This window comes from Dendrobates tinctorius, unplaced genomic scaffold, assembly GCF_039654945.1.
Source record: "Dendrobates tinctorius isolate UK_male_01 unplaced genomic scaffold, ASM3965494v1 ptg000063l, whole genome shotgun sequence".
In the NCBI taxonomy this organism is placed as follows: Eukaryota; Metazoa; Chordata; class Amphibia; order Anura; family Dendrobatidae; genus Dendrobates; species Dendrobates tinctorius.
Window position 1 is genome coordinate 27,275,044 of NW_027361731.1, and position 16,782 is coordinate 27,291,825.

General features: G+C 49.2%; 1 protein-coding gene across 4 annotated transcripts in view; it reads right to left on the reverse strand.

Moving 5' to 3' along the window:
- LOC141094037 (protein kinase C alpha type) overlaps nucleotides 1-16,782 on the reverse strand; it is a 230,604-nt gene that overhangs the window by 5,277 nt on the left and 208,545 nt on the right. For all 4 annotated transcript variants that reach the window (XM_073579742.1, XM_073579743.1, XM_073579744.1 and 1 more), the window contains 6 exons: nucleotides 14,368-14,511; nucleotides 13,554-13,727; nucleotides 12,744-12,835; nucleotides 12,176-12,238; nucleotides 11,965-12,103; nucleotides 10,049-10,129 (listed from right to left, as the gene is read on the reverse strand). In XM_073579742.1, coding sequence (XP_073435843.1) covers nucleotides 10,049-10,129; nucleotides 11,965-12,103; nucleotides 12,176-12,238; nucleotides 12,744-12,835; nucleotides 13,554-13,727; nucleotides 14,368-14,511 — 693 coding nt within the window. The remainder of the gene's footprint in view (nucleotides 1-10,048; nucleotides 10,130-11,964; nucleotides 12,104-12,175; nucleotides 12,239-12,743; nucleotides 12,836-13,553; nucleotides 13,728-14,367; nucleotides 14,512-16,782) is intronic.

Genomic DNA, 16,782 nt, shown 5'->3' on the forward strand with positions numbered 1-16,782 from the left:
ATATTATCTTTTATTAAAAGTCCATTTTGTTTTTTGGAGATTTTTCTCCCTGCCTCCCATGCATACTGAACCCTCTATTGGGATGCTTAGCCTGACCATCTTGTTTTATCCTTCCATTCCACACATTTGTTTCACACAGAAAGCTCTCTCTTTTAACTGTAGTATTCTCTTCAAGCTTCTGACACTTCCTTGAAGCTCATGTTAGCGCCATCTAGTGTCTCTTTATAATACTACAACCCCCTTTTTTACATTGTTACCATGTTTTTAAGATTTAATATATTTAATATTAAAGCACTACTGCACTTTATTTCAAAAAATTTTTTTCTTTTTTACAATCGGTATTTTTTTTTTTATATAAGTGCCCTTAATCAATTTTTTTTTTTTTAATCCGTTATTCAGGGTACATCTCTTTGGATTTACTCTTTATTCTGGAAGTGAATAGATTGATCTTAACATTGATCTGAAAAATCATACCCCATTCTTCACTAGTCACCATGGTCATGTGGATTAAAACCCCATACATTCTCAACTTTGGAACTGTGTTCTAGACTCCTTGAGGATGCTTTTAACTACTTTTTTATTGGACCCCGTGATTCCCCGTGTCTATTTCAAAAGAAATATATACATTTTCTTTTTTATTGTTGAGTATGTATTCTTATTATATTCTGTTTTAATATATTCTATTAAAATACAATTATTTTAATGTGTTTTATACCATTGCCTTGCTGATGTGGCAGTTACTTGTTCTGCCCTCTTTTTTTTTTTTTTTTCTTTTTTTTTCCCCACTTTGGATTGTATATAAACTCCTGCATTGCATGCTTGTATCATGCCCTGATGAAGTGAGCTGGGACAGCTCAGGAAACGCGTAGGCACCAATAAAGTTCCTTGAATTATACCTACAGCAGCGCAGTGTATCATTGCACCTTAAAACCATCTTCACTTACAAGTCCTTGGACCCTGTGCAGACTGCAGCAGCTATTTCATGCGTTTGTAGTTGTTGTGACCGAAGTTTCACAACCCTATCAGGTGAGTCTCTCCTTGCCTCACCATTGCAATTGTGTTTTCAAGGTTTCACACAATGGATGCACCCTGTTTTGTTTCTTTTATCTAATGATAAGGAACATTTAACAAAAAAGAAACTATTAAGTGTAGGGACCTGGCTACGGTCTTACATCTCAGTGGCTGGCACAGAGCGGCAGAGTCATGGCACCTACATCAGCATCCACTGACCTGGCTAGCCAGACTTAGTACCTGTACCTAATGCTTAGCTTATGGCCTGCGGCAGCCTTCTCCGATCCCAACAGAAGCTTCTAGGCGCGCCGCGCTACTATACAGCTATATCGCCTATATCGCTCCCTCGGATTAGATCAGATGAGAGTTTGTTCAGTTCAGCTACCTTCGAGGAAGGAGGCTGAGCCACGATGTCGGCACGAGAAGAGGATTCTCCACCGCGGAGCGCGGCAGGACTTCCCTCTGGATCTTCAGTCACTGAAGATCCAGAGTGAAGTGGCTCAGTCTTCATAGTGTCGAGGTGGGTGAGTATGATCTCTGTCTGTGTATCTTTCCTGCAGCTCCTGTCCTACACAGTACCATACTGTATATACAGGTCCACACTATATCCTGCATTAGTGTGCCTGTGTATACTGTATGTATATAGTGTGGACCTGTTTACAGTATAGTGCTATGTATACACTTTATACAGCCCCTCAGCCTCTATTCTATATACAGCCAGCACAGCAACAGCCTCTGATATATACAGCCAGGGAAAACAGCCTCTGATATACGCTGCCCAGCAGCAGCCCCTCATATATATGCAGCCCAGCAGCAGCTTCTAATATATACCGCCCAGCAGCAGCCCCTCATATATATATATAAAGCCCAGCAACAACCCCTCATATATATACAGCCCAGCAGCAGCCTCTGACATATAGAGCCCAGCAGCAGTCTTTGATATAGACAGCCCAAATTTCTACAATATACATATGTACATATTTTAATCTTTAATTCCCTTTCAGGACTTAAAGGGTTGACAAGGTCATTTTGTTACTTTTAGATTACCATCATGGACAATCATGAAGGAGATAGGCACAGACATCGCACAAGAATTTGGGAGTCTGGGGCTTCTAAAAGACGTAAGGCAAAAGAAGCAACAATGAAATCAACAGAAGAGATAGCGAAGACAAGAAAATTGGACGAGTTCCTCACTGTTCATTCAAGGCAAGTGTCGGAAAGAAGTAATGACCTTATAGAATCTGATCAACCTGACAATGCTTCAGTGTAAATGGTTGTTGATCCTGTCAAAGAAAAGGCTGAAGTAGTAATGTGTACAACAGAAGAACTCAAAGAAAAGGAGACTGATAGTGGCACATCTTATGAAGAAGGTGAAGCTGAGGGCCCACCAGGGGGCGATGACATTGGACTTTTGCCATCCATTATTTTGGAATAGATGCGAGATTACTGGCTGAAAAGGGGTGTATCAACAATCCAGCACTGTGATGAAAGTTTGTTCATTGCACACTCGGTTCAGCAACCTAGAAAGGACCACAATATTCCAAGAATGTGCACACTTGGGGCTTTTCCGTCGTCAAAATCATAATGGAGAAGTCATAACGAGGAATTGGTCATGCTTCTCTCCCTCTAAAGGATGCATTTACTGCTTCACGTGCAGATTGATGTGCTTTATTACAGCATCTGAGTCTTCTCAGCTTTTGTCTAATGGATTCTGTGATTGGAAACATTCACAAGAACGTATAAAAAGTCATGAGCAGTCAGCGGAATATCTGAACTCTACAATTGCTTTCAATGTGAGGTTAAAAGCGATTGGGTGCATTGATACAGAGCTAACACAACAGGTCGAGGCTCAGGAGCATTATTGGAGGTCAGTATTGAAACGAGTAGTAAATGTTATTCAGTTTATTGCCAAGCGTGACTTAGAGGAGATAACGAATTGGTTGGATCACCTAGAAATGGAAACTTTCTGGGCATTCTTGAACTCATCACCAAGTACGACAACTTTCTTGCACAGCATATCAAAACTCAAGCCAATCGCGGCAAGGGTCATACAAACTGTCATCTACAATTATGGAAGAAATTATCAATGTAATGGGCGAACAAGTCCTTAGAGAAATTATTTCTCGAGTTAACAAATCAAAATACTACTCCATCTCTTTGGACTCCACACCCGATGCAGCTCACGTTGACCAACTAACCCTTGTATTGAGGTATATGGAGAAAGATGGCCCTGTGGAATGCTTTGTAACATTCATGGCACTCAAGACATGTTCAATGCCTTATTGGAATTTTTGAAGAGACATGACCTAGACTTGGGAAATTGCCGTTGTCAAAGTTATGACAATGCATCTGCAATGAGTGGCAAATACAACGGCCTGTAAGCCAAAGTGAGAGAGAAGAACAATCTTGCATCCTGGATTCCTTGTATGGCACACTCTAAATCTGGTTGCTAAAAATGCTGTAGAGAGATGCTCAAGTGCTGTACATTTTTTTGATTTCCTTGAAAAGCTGTTCCTCTTCTTCACAGTTTCAACGCATCGGCATCAGCTCCTGACTGAGGCTTTGAAAAATATTGACTCAGCCACAGCATTGACTCTCAAACGTGTCACAACAACGCGTTGGTCCTGCAGAGCTTACGCTACTACTACTAAGGCCCTCAAGCATGACTATCAGCAGATTAAAGATGTACTTAAACAGATTGCTGATGACTTTGAAGAAAAAAGCTGTGTACGGTGTGAAGCAGAAGGACTGTTAAGACAAATGAATCAGCTTGAAATTGGCATTAACACCACCTTCTGGAATGATATCCTGCAAAGAACAGATGCTGCTAGTAAAAATCTACAACACACAAAACACTGCTGTGGCGTCACTGACCACCTTAAAAAACTATGTTGCATCAAAGCGTGACGCCTTCAAAATTTATGAGAAACAAGGTGAAGAGCTGTCTGGTTCATCTGAGTATGTTCAGACGATAACTCGACACAGGCGCCGAAACGTGTGTCTCAATCCATTGGATTATGGCCATACGGAAGAAGTCTTCTGAAAAATACAGAACAGAAACTTTCTTGCCTATCATTGATCAGTTTATTGCTTCTCTTGACCAACGTCTTCAAGCATATAAAGATATATCAAGCAAATTTGGCTTTTTTAGCCATTTGAAAGAACTGTCTTCAGACGAGCTTAAGGCCACGGCAGAGCAACTCGTGAGGTCTTATTCAGATGACTTGGACATTACATTTATCGATGAACTGTGCCAGTTTGTAGCATTTGCCAATTTATTCACAGACGAGGAGCCAAAAGGTATCAGCACTGAACTTTTCATGTACAAGCTTCTCATGGAAAAGGGTGTGCAGGACACTTTCCCAAATATTGAGATAGCTCTAAGGATGTATCTAATTTTGATGGTAACACACTGCAGTGGTGAACGCTCCTTCTCAAAACTCAAAATAGTTGAAAACCGATTAAGGACATCCATGAAGCAGGAAAGACTTGTAAATTTGGCTATCATGAGCATCGAGTCAGATATACCGCGTGAATTGGACTTTAGTGACATCATTAGTGATTTTGCAGCACGAAAATCAAGGAAAGTGCCTGGATTGTAAAAAATGAATGGTTTTACCTGATTTACTCTGCGTAAAAGATTTTTGTAAATAGACTTGAGTTTGTTTCATTTTGTGTTTTTGCATTACATATTGCAACACCTTGAAAAATGGGCCTCCCACCAAAATGGGCCACGGGCCACCCACCTCTTAAATCCGGCCCTGAGTGTAAACATGTGATATTCTCAGACGAATCATCGTTTACCCTATTTCCGACCTCTGGCCGAGTACGTTTGGAGACAGCCGAAAGAAGCATTCCATCCAGACTGCCTTCTCCCAACCGTAAGACATGGCGGAGGTTCTGTGATGATCTGGGGTGCTATTTCGTGGAGATCCGCTGGGCCGATGATATCACTTCAGGGAAGAATTAACAGCTGCGATTATTTTGGCATTTTGGGCGACCAAGTGCGTCCTATGGTTCAAGCACTGTTCCCGGAGGGGAACGCCATCTTTCAGGATGATAATGCACCAATTCATACAGCTAGAATCGGTAAAGCATGGCACGAGGAACATTGTAATGAAGTTGAGCATCTCATCTGGCCCCCACAATCCCCAGACCTCAACATTATTGAGCATTTATGGCCGATTTTAGAGATTCAAGTTAGACGTCGATTTCCGCCGCCATCGTCGCTCAAAGAACTGGAGGGTGTTTTACCTGAAGAATGGGCGACAATTCCTTTGGAAACAATTCACACCTTGTATGAATCCATATCTCGGAGAATTGGGGCTGTAATCGCCGCAAAAGGTGGACCTACACCATATTAAACTAACTTTTGTGGATGTTTCCAGGTGTTTCCACTATTTTGTCCAACCCCTGTATATATACCTCTATAATGCAGGGAGGACACGGTGTGTGTATATATATATATATATATATATATATATATATATATATATATATATATATATATATATATATATATACATACACACATACATATATATATATATATACACACACACCTCTATAATGCAGGGGAGGACACGGTGTGTGTATATATATATATATATATATATATATATATATATATATATACACATACATAAATACACACACATACATACATACACCTCTATACTGCGGGGGAAGGACACTGTGTATTTATATACCTCTACACTGCAGGGAAGGACACGGTGTGTATATATATATATATATATATACACACACACACATACATACACCTCTATATTGCAGGGGAGGACACTGTGTGTGTGTATGTATATATATATATATATATATATATATATATATATATATATATATATATATATATGTCAGTGGTCCCATTTGCGTTTATTTCTGGCATGCACTCTGGTTCCTGATCCTTGTGGGTCGTCTTTTTAATCTTATTGAAGACATAAAGAAAAGCATCATTTTACTCCAATCCTGGTTTGCTGAGCTCTTGCTGGATTTCCTTTTTGTTCTTATATATATATATATATATATATATATATATATATATATATATATATATATATATATATATATATATATATACATACATACACACACACATACCTCTATACTGCAGGGGAGGACACTGTATATATATATATATATATATATATATATATATATATATATATACCTCTATACTACAGGGGACGACACTGTGTATGTATATATATATATATATATATATATATAAAATATATACACACACACCTTTATACTACAGGGGAGGACACTGTGTGTATGTATATATATATACACGTCTATACTGCAGGGGACGACACTGTGAATATACAAGGTGGGCCATTTATATGGATACACCTAAATAAAATGGGAATGGTTGGTGATGTCAGCTTCCTGTTTGTGGCACATTAGTATAAGGGAGGGGGAAACTTTTCATGATGGGTGGTGACCGTGGCGGCCAATTTGAAGTCGGCCATTTTGGATCCAACTTTATTTTTCCAATGGAAAGAGGGTCATGTGACACATCAAACTTAGTGAGAATTTCACAAGAAAAACAATGGTGTGCTTGGTTTCAACGTAACTTTATTCTTACATGAGTTATTTACAAGTTTCTCTTTGTTTACAGCCATTGACATGTCGCAGAGGTTAACATGTGAGGAGCAGATAAAAATTGTATCGATGTCTGGTGAACGCAGTACCCGGGTCATTGCAGCAGATTTCAATGCAAGACATCCTACGCAAGAAAACTGTCACCATTCCCATTTTATTTAGGAGTATTCATATAAATGGGCCACCCTGTATATACCCCTCTACTACAGGGGAGGACACAGTATGTAGGGCTAACATCCTGTGGGACTTCCAAGATCCAGATGGATAAGCAGGTGTTGGCTAGCCAACCAGACATTGTGATAGTAGACAAGGATCAGAAGACAGCAATGATAATAGATGTGGCAGTGCCAAGTGACCGCAACATCAGAAAGAAGGAATATGAGAAGCTGGAGAAATACCAGGGCCTCAAAGGAGAACTGGAGAAGATGTGGAAGGTGAAGGCAACAGTGATTCCAGTGGTGGTAGGAGCACTTGGAGCAGTGTAAGTTGGAAGAATGGCTACAACAGATCCCAGGAACAACATCTGAGCTCTCGGTCCAGAAAAGTGCAATGCTGGGAACATTTGAGGGTTCTGCGCAGGTTCTTAGTTGTTCCCAGTTCTCCTTACACATACACACACCTCTATACTACAGGGGAGGACACTGTGCATAAATACCTCTATACAGGGGAGGACGCTGTATGTATATATTGTGGCATGGCGACTGGTCATGTGATTGATGGGCGGTATGTATCGCAGAGATTTGTGGCCCTGTGATGGAAGTCTGGGCGTGTTTTGTTCAGCAGATCTACTGCTGAGGGTTTTTGCTATGCATTGGGAGGCTTCCAGGTGACTTGGAGAGATGGGTGGGTCCAGTCACCAACATACCCACCCAAGGGCTGTGTGTCTGAATACCCAAGATGAAGCCTGTATGTGATTGTGTTTGAGGACCTGCGATGATGTCACAATCACCTAACCAGCCATGTGATAGGTACCTGAGAGTGGATAGGGCTACGTAATGGAGCCTGTGTGCTTGGCACATGTGAGCGAGTGCTGGCTAGTCTGAGCCAGAGGAAGGAGGCCTGTGAGACACCTCCAGAGTGGACGGTCTGACAACCCGGACTGATAATGACCAGGGTCAGTGAGAGACGTTGTGGGATACCTCTGAGGATAAGAGGCATCCGGGAACCCGTGAGGCCGACAGGTAACAGGTAACGGAGAGGGATCTGTGTTATTCTGACCGGGATCAGAGAGAGACTGTGTTTGTTCTATAGAGCCAAATGTATAACGGACTGTATGCTGGCTGCTGTAGTGGTACTAAGTTCCTGAGGAGCGGTTTATGTTGTATTTAATAGTACAGGGGAGTACACTGTGTATATATACCTCTATGCTACAGGGGAGGACAGTTGTGTGTGTGTGCATGCATGTATATAATCAGTGTACTACAGGGTAGGACACTGTATATATGTCTCTGTACTACAGGGGAGGACACAATGTACATATACTGTGTGTATATATATATATATATAGATAAATATTTATACACCACTGCACTACATGGGAGGACACCTTGTATATACAGTCATGGGTCAAAGTGTAGGCACCCCTGAGGATGCTGTATCCCCCCCCCCCCCAGAACATTATCACAATTCCCCACATTTCTTATACTCAGGTTTATTTCCTTTGTGTTTATAGGAACAGCACAAAACAATCATTAAAAAAAAAGGCAAATTGGAGATAATTTCACACAAAACCCCCAAAACGGTCTGGACAGAATTGTTGGCACCCTTAGGTTAATATTTGGTTGCACATCCTTTGGAATAAATAACCACGGTCGCTTCCTATAACTATCACAAGCTTCTTACTCCTCTCAGAGGGGATCTTGGACTCTTCTTACAATCTGCTCCCGGTCTCATATTTTGCCTTCTCCCGACAGCGATTGTAAGATCTCTCCACAGATGATCAATGGGATTTGGATCTGGACTCAATTCTGCCGCTTCACATCTCTCCTGCGCTTTGTTTCCATCCATTTCTGGGGGGCTTCTTGAAGTATGTTTGGGGTCATTATCCTGCTGGAGGACACATGACCTAGGACGCACAACTAGCTGTTTGACACTGAGCACTACATTCTCACTCAAAATCCACTGGTAAATCTTCACAGTTCATAATTCTTTGCACATAGCCAGGGCGCCCAGTGCCAGAGGCAGCAAAACATCTGTGACCTTTCACCATGTCTGACAGTAGGTACTGTGCTCTTATCTGTGACTCCACCATGTCGGACTGTAGGTACTGTATTCTTATCTTTGTAGCCTCATTCTGTTTTCAGTAAATAGTAGATGATGTGCTTTACCAAAAAGCTCTATCTTGTCTCTTCTGTCCACAAGACGCTTTCCCAGAAGGATTATGGTTACTCCATACATGTGGCAGTCTTCAGCGTTCTTTATGTCTCTGTGTCAGCAGTGGGGTCCTCCAGGGTCTCCGGCCATAGCGTTTCATGTCATTCATATGTGGACGGACCCTTGTCGCTGACACTGATGCCCCCTGAGCCTGCAGACAACTTGGATTTCTATGCACCTTAATGGGGCTTATCCACCATCAGACTATCCTGTGTTACAGCCTTTCATCAATTATCTGCCATCCACATCCATGGAGATTAGCTGCAGCGCCAGGGGTTGTAACCTTCTGCACTATGTTGTACACCGTGGACTAAGGACCATCCAGATCTCTGGAAATGGACTTGTAACCCAGACATTGGTGATCTCCATCCTCAGACCATTCTAATCTCCTCTTGGTGTTTTCTATGGTTAGTGCGGCACACACAGACACAATGCAAAGATTGCAGCAACGTCTCCTCTTATATCTGCTCTCAGGGGTGATTTCCATAATGCCCACACCTGTTACTTGCCACAGGTGAGTGTAAGCAAGCATCACAGGCTGGAAACAAAGGTGTTACCCATAATTCTGGAAAGGGACAACAATTGGGTGTGGACCATTTTGAGGGTTATGTGTGAAATTATCTACAATTTGCCTTTTTTTCAGTTTTTTTTGTTGTTTCAAAAAAACACTCACCTTCCCCACCCCTCTCCACACACTGACCTGCCCTTCCCCCAGTTATCTGCCCTATCCCTTTCCACACACTCACCTGCCCCACCCCTGCCCACACACTGACTTGCCCACCTCCACCCTCAACTGCCCCACCACACTCACCTGCCCCACCCCTCTTCACACAGACCTGCCCCTCCCTCACACTCACCTGCACCACTCCTACCCACACTGACGTGCCCCTCCCCCACACTCACCTGCACCACTCCTGCCCACACTGATGTGCCCCACCCCCACACTCACCTGCACCACTCCTGCCCACACTGACGTGCCCCTCCCCCACTCACGTGCACCACTCCTGCTCACACTGATGTGCCCCACCCCCACACTCACCTGTCCTGCCAGCATCTCGTACAGCAGCACACCGTACGCCCACCAGTCCACCGACTTCCCATACGGCTGATATGCGATAATCTGCGGAGGAGAGAAGTCAGTACATACCGTGCACCACCCCTAAGTGGCTGACAACAGAGGGTAATAAACAGTAGCCACCTGCGTTACCTTACATGTAACGCTGTCCCTGATATTGCTATGATTTATGATTGGGGGCGGTGAGAAATAACAACAACCTCCTTTATAATAATCTGCAGCATCGGTGTCAGGCTACCCCATATACAGTATACAGGTATACTCGTCGCCTCGGTGTCACGGTCAGGATGAGACGTCTCGTTTTGTGTAAACCTCTCGGCCCCCTCCTCGCGGTCCCTTCCTCCACAGCAGGCAGCGGAGGAAGCGTCAGGTGAGAGCGAAGTGAGAGGGTGATAATTGTCCCCCCTGTGCTGAATATAGAAGTCATGAGATGCGTGGGCCCCCCCCCACCCAGGAAGGCAGCGCTAAAAATCAGGGACCACCAATATACCGTAATGGGAAAAACAGCCCCAGTGGACTCACATATCACTGCCCGGACCCCCGAAGAGTGGTCTTTTTATAGTAACTGGCGCTGGAGGTAGAGCCGCATTGTGCAGTTTCCAAAACAGCCGACAGCGCAGACCCTCGCCGAACAGCCGGCAGCGCGGACCCTCCTCGAAAAGCCGACACCACCGACCCTTCCTATATGCCTGGCGCTGCGGACCCTCCCCGTATGCCTGGTGTTGCGAACCCTCCCTGTACGCCTGGTGCTGCGGACCACCCTGCAACCTGGCACTGCGGACCCTCCCTGTACACCTGGTGCTGCAGACCATCCCTGCAACCTGACACTGCAGACAATCTCTGCAACCTGACACTGCGGACCCTCCCCATACACCTGGTGCTGCAGACCATCCCTGCAACCTGACACTGCGGACCCTCCCCATACACCCAGCGCTGCAGACAATCCCTGCAACCTGACTCTGGGGACTCTTCCCGTACGCCTGGCGCTGCAGACCATCCCTGCAACCTGACGCTGTGGACCCTCCCTGTCACTGCAGAACCTCCCTGTACACCTGATGCTGCGGACCCTCACTGTCACTGCAGATTCTCTCTCTGTACACCTGGCGCTGCGGATCTTCTCCATACATCTGGTGGTGAGGACCTTCCCTGTACACTTGATGCTGCGGACTCTCCCTGTCACTGCAGACCCTCTCTGTACACCAGGCGCTGTGCATCCTCCCGTAACCAGGCGCTGTGGATCCTCTCGGTACATCTGGTGCTGCAAACGCTCCCCGTACACTTGGCACTGCGGACCCTCCCCATACACCATGCACTGCAGACCGTCCATGTACAACTGGTGCTGTGAACCCTCCCTGTACACCTGGCGCTGCGGACATTCCATGTCACTGCAATCACTGCCTGTTCCTGCGGACCTTCCCTGTATACCTGGTGTTGTGGACCCTCCCTGTACACCTGGCGCTGCGGACCCTCCCCATACACCATGCGCTGCAGACCGTCCATGTACAACTGGTGCTGCGAACCCTCCCTGTACACCTGGCGCTGTGGATACTCCATGTCACTGCGATCACTGCATGTCACTGCGGACCCTCCCTGCATACCTGGCGTTGTGGACCCTCCCTGTACACCTGGCGCTGCAGACCCCTCCCTGTCACTGTGGACCCTCTCTGTACATCTAGCGTTGCGGATCCTTCCTGTACACTTGACGCTTTCTGACCCTCCCTGTACACCTGGCGCTGCGGACCCCTCCCTGTACACCTGGCGCTGCGGACCCCTCCCTGTACACCTGGCGCTGCGGACCCCTCCCTGTACACCTGGCGCTGCGGACCCTCCCTATGCTGCTGCGGCCTGACAGGTCAGCTGACTATGATGTCCAATGTTACCTCAGGGGCGATGTAGTCGGGGGTCCCGCAGAAGGTCCGGGTAGTCACCCCATCCACCATGTGCTCCTTACACATCCCGAAATCTGCAATCTTTATGTGACCCTCTGAGTCCAGCATCACGTTGTCCAACTTTAGGTCTCTGTGTGAGGGAGTCACAGGGTTAAATCCAGGAGGCGTCCTTACCTCGGGGGTCCATGGGGGGCGCTCTCACCTGTACACGATGCCTTTCTTGTGCAAGAAGAAGAGGCCGTCAGAGATCTCAGCCGCATAGAACCTGGCGGGCGAGAAGTCACATGATCAGGGGCGCGGAGCCTGAGTCACATGGCGCCTGACGCGGACGAGAGAGAGGGGGGGGCGGGTCGGCACCCAGAGGAGCGACGTGCTCAGAGGAGGGGGGGGCCCGAGCTCGGAGGAGAGGGGGGACAGCACTTAGAGGTGGGTTGGAGAGGACGGAGCTCAGGGGTGGCTGGAGCTCAAGGGGTGGGTTCAGGGATGACCCGATGCTCAGTGGGGGAGTGGGTTTTGGGGACAGCCCAATGCTCAGTGGGGGAGTGGGTTTTGGGGATGGGCCGATGCTCAGTGTGTGTGCATGTGGGGGGCTTCGGGGATGGGCCGGAGCTCAGCTCACAGAGCACAGTCCAGCCGTCCGTGCCGCCTACTGCAGAGCATTCAGCGCTTCTCCACAATCTACTGAAACGCTCTGAAATCATGCTCAGGGTTTAACCGCTGAATAGCCAGGTAGCGCGCGCCGCTCCACAGACCTGTGGCCCCGCACTTACACTGCCTGTGGCTCCTTGAATTTCCCCACTTGCTGGATGTGATACATCAGGTCTCCTCCGTTCACATACTCCATGACGAAGTACAGGCGGTCCTAGGACAGAGCGGAGAGAGTGAGAGACCGCGGCCCATAACCCTGCATCCACCCATCTACCCTGCCCCTCATGCCCACGGTCCGCTTCCGGCGCCCATCGTCCGCTTCCCTCACCCCCGCGCCCATCGTCCACCCCTGCCCCCACTGTCTGCTTCCTTTACCCCTGCGCCCATTGTCCGCTTCCCTCATCCCCGCGCCCATCATCCGCCCCTGCCCCCACTGTCCGCTTCCCTCACCCCTGCGCCCATCGTCCGCTTCCCTCATCCCCGCGCCCATTGTCCGCCTGACCCCACTGTTCGCTTCACTCACCCCCGCGCCCATAGTTTGCCCCTGCCCCACTGTCAGCTTCCCTCACCCCTGCGCCCATTGTCTGCCTCTGCCCCATTGTCCGCTTCCCTCACCCCTGCGCCCATTGTCTGCCTTTGCACCCATTGTCCTTCCCTCACCCCTGCGCCCATTGTCTGCCTTTGCACCCATTGTCCTTCCCTCACCCCCACCGTCCGTCCCCCCCATTGTCCGCTTCCCTCACCCCCGCATCCATTGTCCGTCCTGCCCCCACTGTCCGCATCCCTCACCCCCACGCCCATTGTCCGCCCCTGCCCCCACTGTCCACTTCCCTCATCCCTACGCCCATCGTCCGCCCCTGCCTCCACTGTCAGTTTCCCTCACCCCCACGTCCATGCCCCCACTGTCCGCTTCCTTCACCACCGCCCCTTACCACAGTCTGGAAGCAGGAGTGCAGCTGGGTGAGGAATGGCGGCTTGTCCATCAGCGCCAACACCCGCTTCTCAACCATGGTGCACTCGACGTCGTCGTCCTGGATCACCACGTCCTTCTTCAGAATCTTGATGGCGTAGAGTTCATCCGATCCCTTCCTTTCTGCTAACATCACCTGCAAAAAATCGGGGGTTCGTCACAAGGACCCCAATACACATGGCTGGGGTCCAAACTCCCGGCATAAACCAGCCAACATATTCATCCGACCACCTAAAATTTATCACCACCTCCAACAGGAGGACCATATATCCCTCTTCTAAGGACCATGAATCCGCCTCCATCCTAATAACCTGCCCCCGAGTACCTGCCCTGGCCCTAATATGGGCACCAGTCACCTCCAATCTAATAACCTGCCGCAGAGTAACTGGCATAGTCCCCAATAAAGGTGTTATTCACCCCCATCCTAATTACCTGCCCCGAGTTACTGCATTGGCCGCAATATGAGTATCGTCCATCCTTTGAGTAACTGATGTAAGCCCCACTGTGGGTACAATTTACACCCATCCTAATTAACGGACCCCACCCCAAGTTCTCCCGCCTCACTTTACCTTCCAGCCTAAGTTCCCTCACCTCCCTCGAGTGAGATCCCTCCCAGCCCCACAAATACCGTCCCCATCTTTGAATTACCTCCCCTCACATGAGTAAATTCCCTGCCCCTGAGTTATCTCCCCACTCACGTCAAGATACCTCCCCACCCCCCGTAGTAACTTTCCCGTCCCCGAGTTCCTACCCGCCCCCTCGGATCTGCTCCACACCTTTCCGAAGCTTCCCTTGCCGAGCACCATAACAAAGGTGAAGTCAGTGAGCTTGATGCTGTCGACGTTATTGGAGGGGACGTACGGCTTGCGCTCCTCGGCCGGGCTGATCACCTTGTTACCTGCGGGACCCAGTTTGGCTTTCTGTTAAATAAAAAAAAAAAAATGACAAATTGTCAGCCGGAGCAGCAGCACTGCAGCCATTACAGTGGGGTGCTCCTAGAAGCACTGCTGGAGCCGGGGGAACCCCAACACAAGGCGCTGCCCCATCAATCAGCACAAGCCCTGTGCCCCACATCGCGTCCATGCACTGAGCCCCCCATGCAGTTTAGTAGCCATTACCGCTGACCTTCCCCATTACATGACCACAGCTCCGCCATCTTCACCATGAAGTGGCTGGTGAATGGACACCATGAGGGTGACTTCCTGTAAACACCAACTCCCCATATTGGAGGGAAGGTGTTCCGCGGGCTGGCCGTGATGGGGATAGGAGCGGCTGGAGGGATCCTCGCTGAGAAAATCCCTCGTTGTATCAGGAAAGTCAGGCAGGAGGAACAGAATCCTGCTCGGAAGACAGGAGTACTAACTGAGGGCTCGGAAACATCGTCTGACTCCTGCGGAGAACAGGACGCCGCGTGCACCCACCATATAGACACGGTCTACATGCAGTGGACAGTGAAGGGGTGAAAGACTGAACAGCGCGCCATCTAGTGCACGCTTCCTAATGCAGGACCTCTGCTGCTCCCTTGTGCCCGCTGTCTCATCTGTGCTGCACCACCTCTGCTGCCCCCTAGGGCCCGCTGCCCCATTTGTGCTGCAGGACTGCTTCCTCATAGTGCCTGCTACCTCAATTGTGCTGCACCACCTCTGCTGCCCCCTAGGGCCCGCTGCCCCATTTGTGCTGCAGGACTGCTTCCTCATAGTGCCTGCTACCTCAATTGTGCTGCAGGACCTCTGCTGCCCCCTAGTGCCTGCTGCCCCATCTGTGCTGCAGGACCTCTGCTGCCCACTAGTACTGCAGGACCTCTGCTGCCCACTAGTGCCCGCTGCCCCATTTGTGCTGCAGGACCTCTGCTGCCCACTAGTGCCCGCGGCCCCATTTGTGCTGCAGGACCTCTGCTGCCCACTAGTACTGCAGGACCTCTGCTGCCCACTAGTGCCCGCGGCCCCATTTGTGCTGCAGGACCTCTGCTGCCCACTAGTGACCGCTGCCCCATCTGTGCTGCAGGACCTCTGTTGCCCCATAGTGCCCGCTGCCCCATCTGGGCTGCAGGACCTCTGCTGCCACTTAGTGCCTGCTGCCCCATTTGTGCTGCAGGACCTTTGCTGCCTCATAGTGCCTGCTGTCCCATCTGTGCTGCAGGACCTCTGCTGCCCACTAGTGCCTGCTGCCTCATCTGTGCTGCAAGACCTCTGCTGCCCCCTAGTGCCCTCTGCCCCATCTGTGCTGCAGGACCTCTGCTGCCCCTAGTGCCTGCTGCCCCATCTGTGCTGCAAGACCTCTGCTGCCCCATCTGTGCTGCAGGACCTCTGCTGCCCCCTAGTGCCTGCTGCCCCATCTGTGCTGCAGGACCTCTGCTGCCCCCTAGTGCCCGTTGCCCCATCTGTGCTGCAGGACCTTTGCTGCCTCATAGTGCCCGCTGCCACATCTGTGCTGCAGGACCTCTGCTGTCCCCTAGTGCCTGTTGCCCCATCTGTGCTGCAGGACATTTGCTGCCTTAAAGTGACTGCTGCCCCATCTGTGCTGCAGGACCTCTGCTGCTCCCTAGTGACTGCTGCCTCTCTATCTGCCCCATCTGTGCTGCAGGACCTTTGCTGCCCCCTAGTGCCTGCTGCCCCATCTGTGCTGCAAGACATCTGCTGCCCCCTAGTGCCCGCTGCCCCATCTGTGCTGCAAGACCTCTGCTGCCCCCTAGTGCCCGCTGCCCCATCTGTGCTGCAGGACCTCTGCTGCCCCCTAGTGCCTGCTGCCCCATTTGTGCTGCAGCACCTCTGCTGCCCCCTAGTGCCTGCTGCCCCATCTGTGCTGCAGGACCTCTGCTGCCCCCTAGTGCCCGTTGCCCCATCTGTGCTGCAGGACCTCTGCTGCCCCCTAGTGCCCGTTGCCCCATCTGTGCTGCAGGACCTCTGCTGCCCCTTAGTGCCCATTGCCCCATCTGTGCTGCAGGACCTCTGCTGCCCCCTAGTGCCTGCTGCCCCATCTGTGTTGCAGGACCTCTGCTGCCCCCTAGTGACTGCTGCCTCTCTATCTGCCCCATCTGTGCTGCAGGACCTCTGCTGCCCCCTAGTGACTGCTGCCTCTCTATCTGCCCCATTTGTGCTGCAGGACCTCTGCTGCCTGGTGGTGGAGTATTAGGGTGTGTGCACACGTTGCGGAATCTGCTGCGGAATTTTCCGCGCGGATTTGTCTAAATC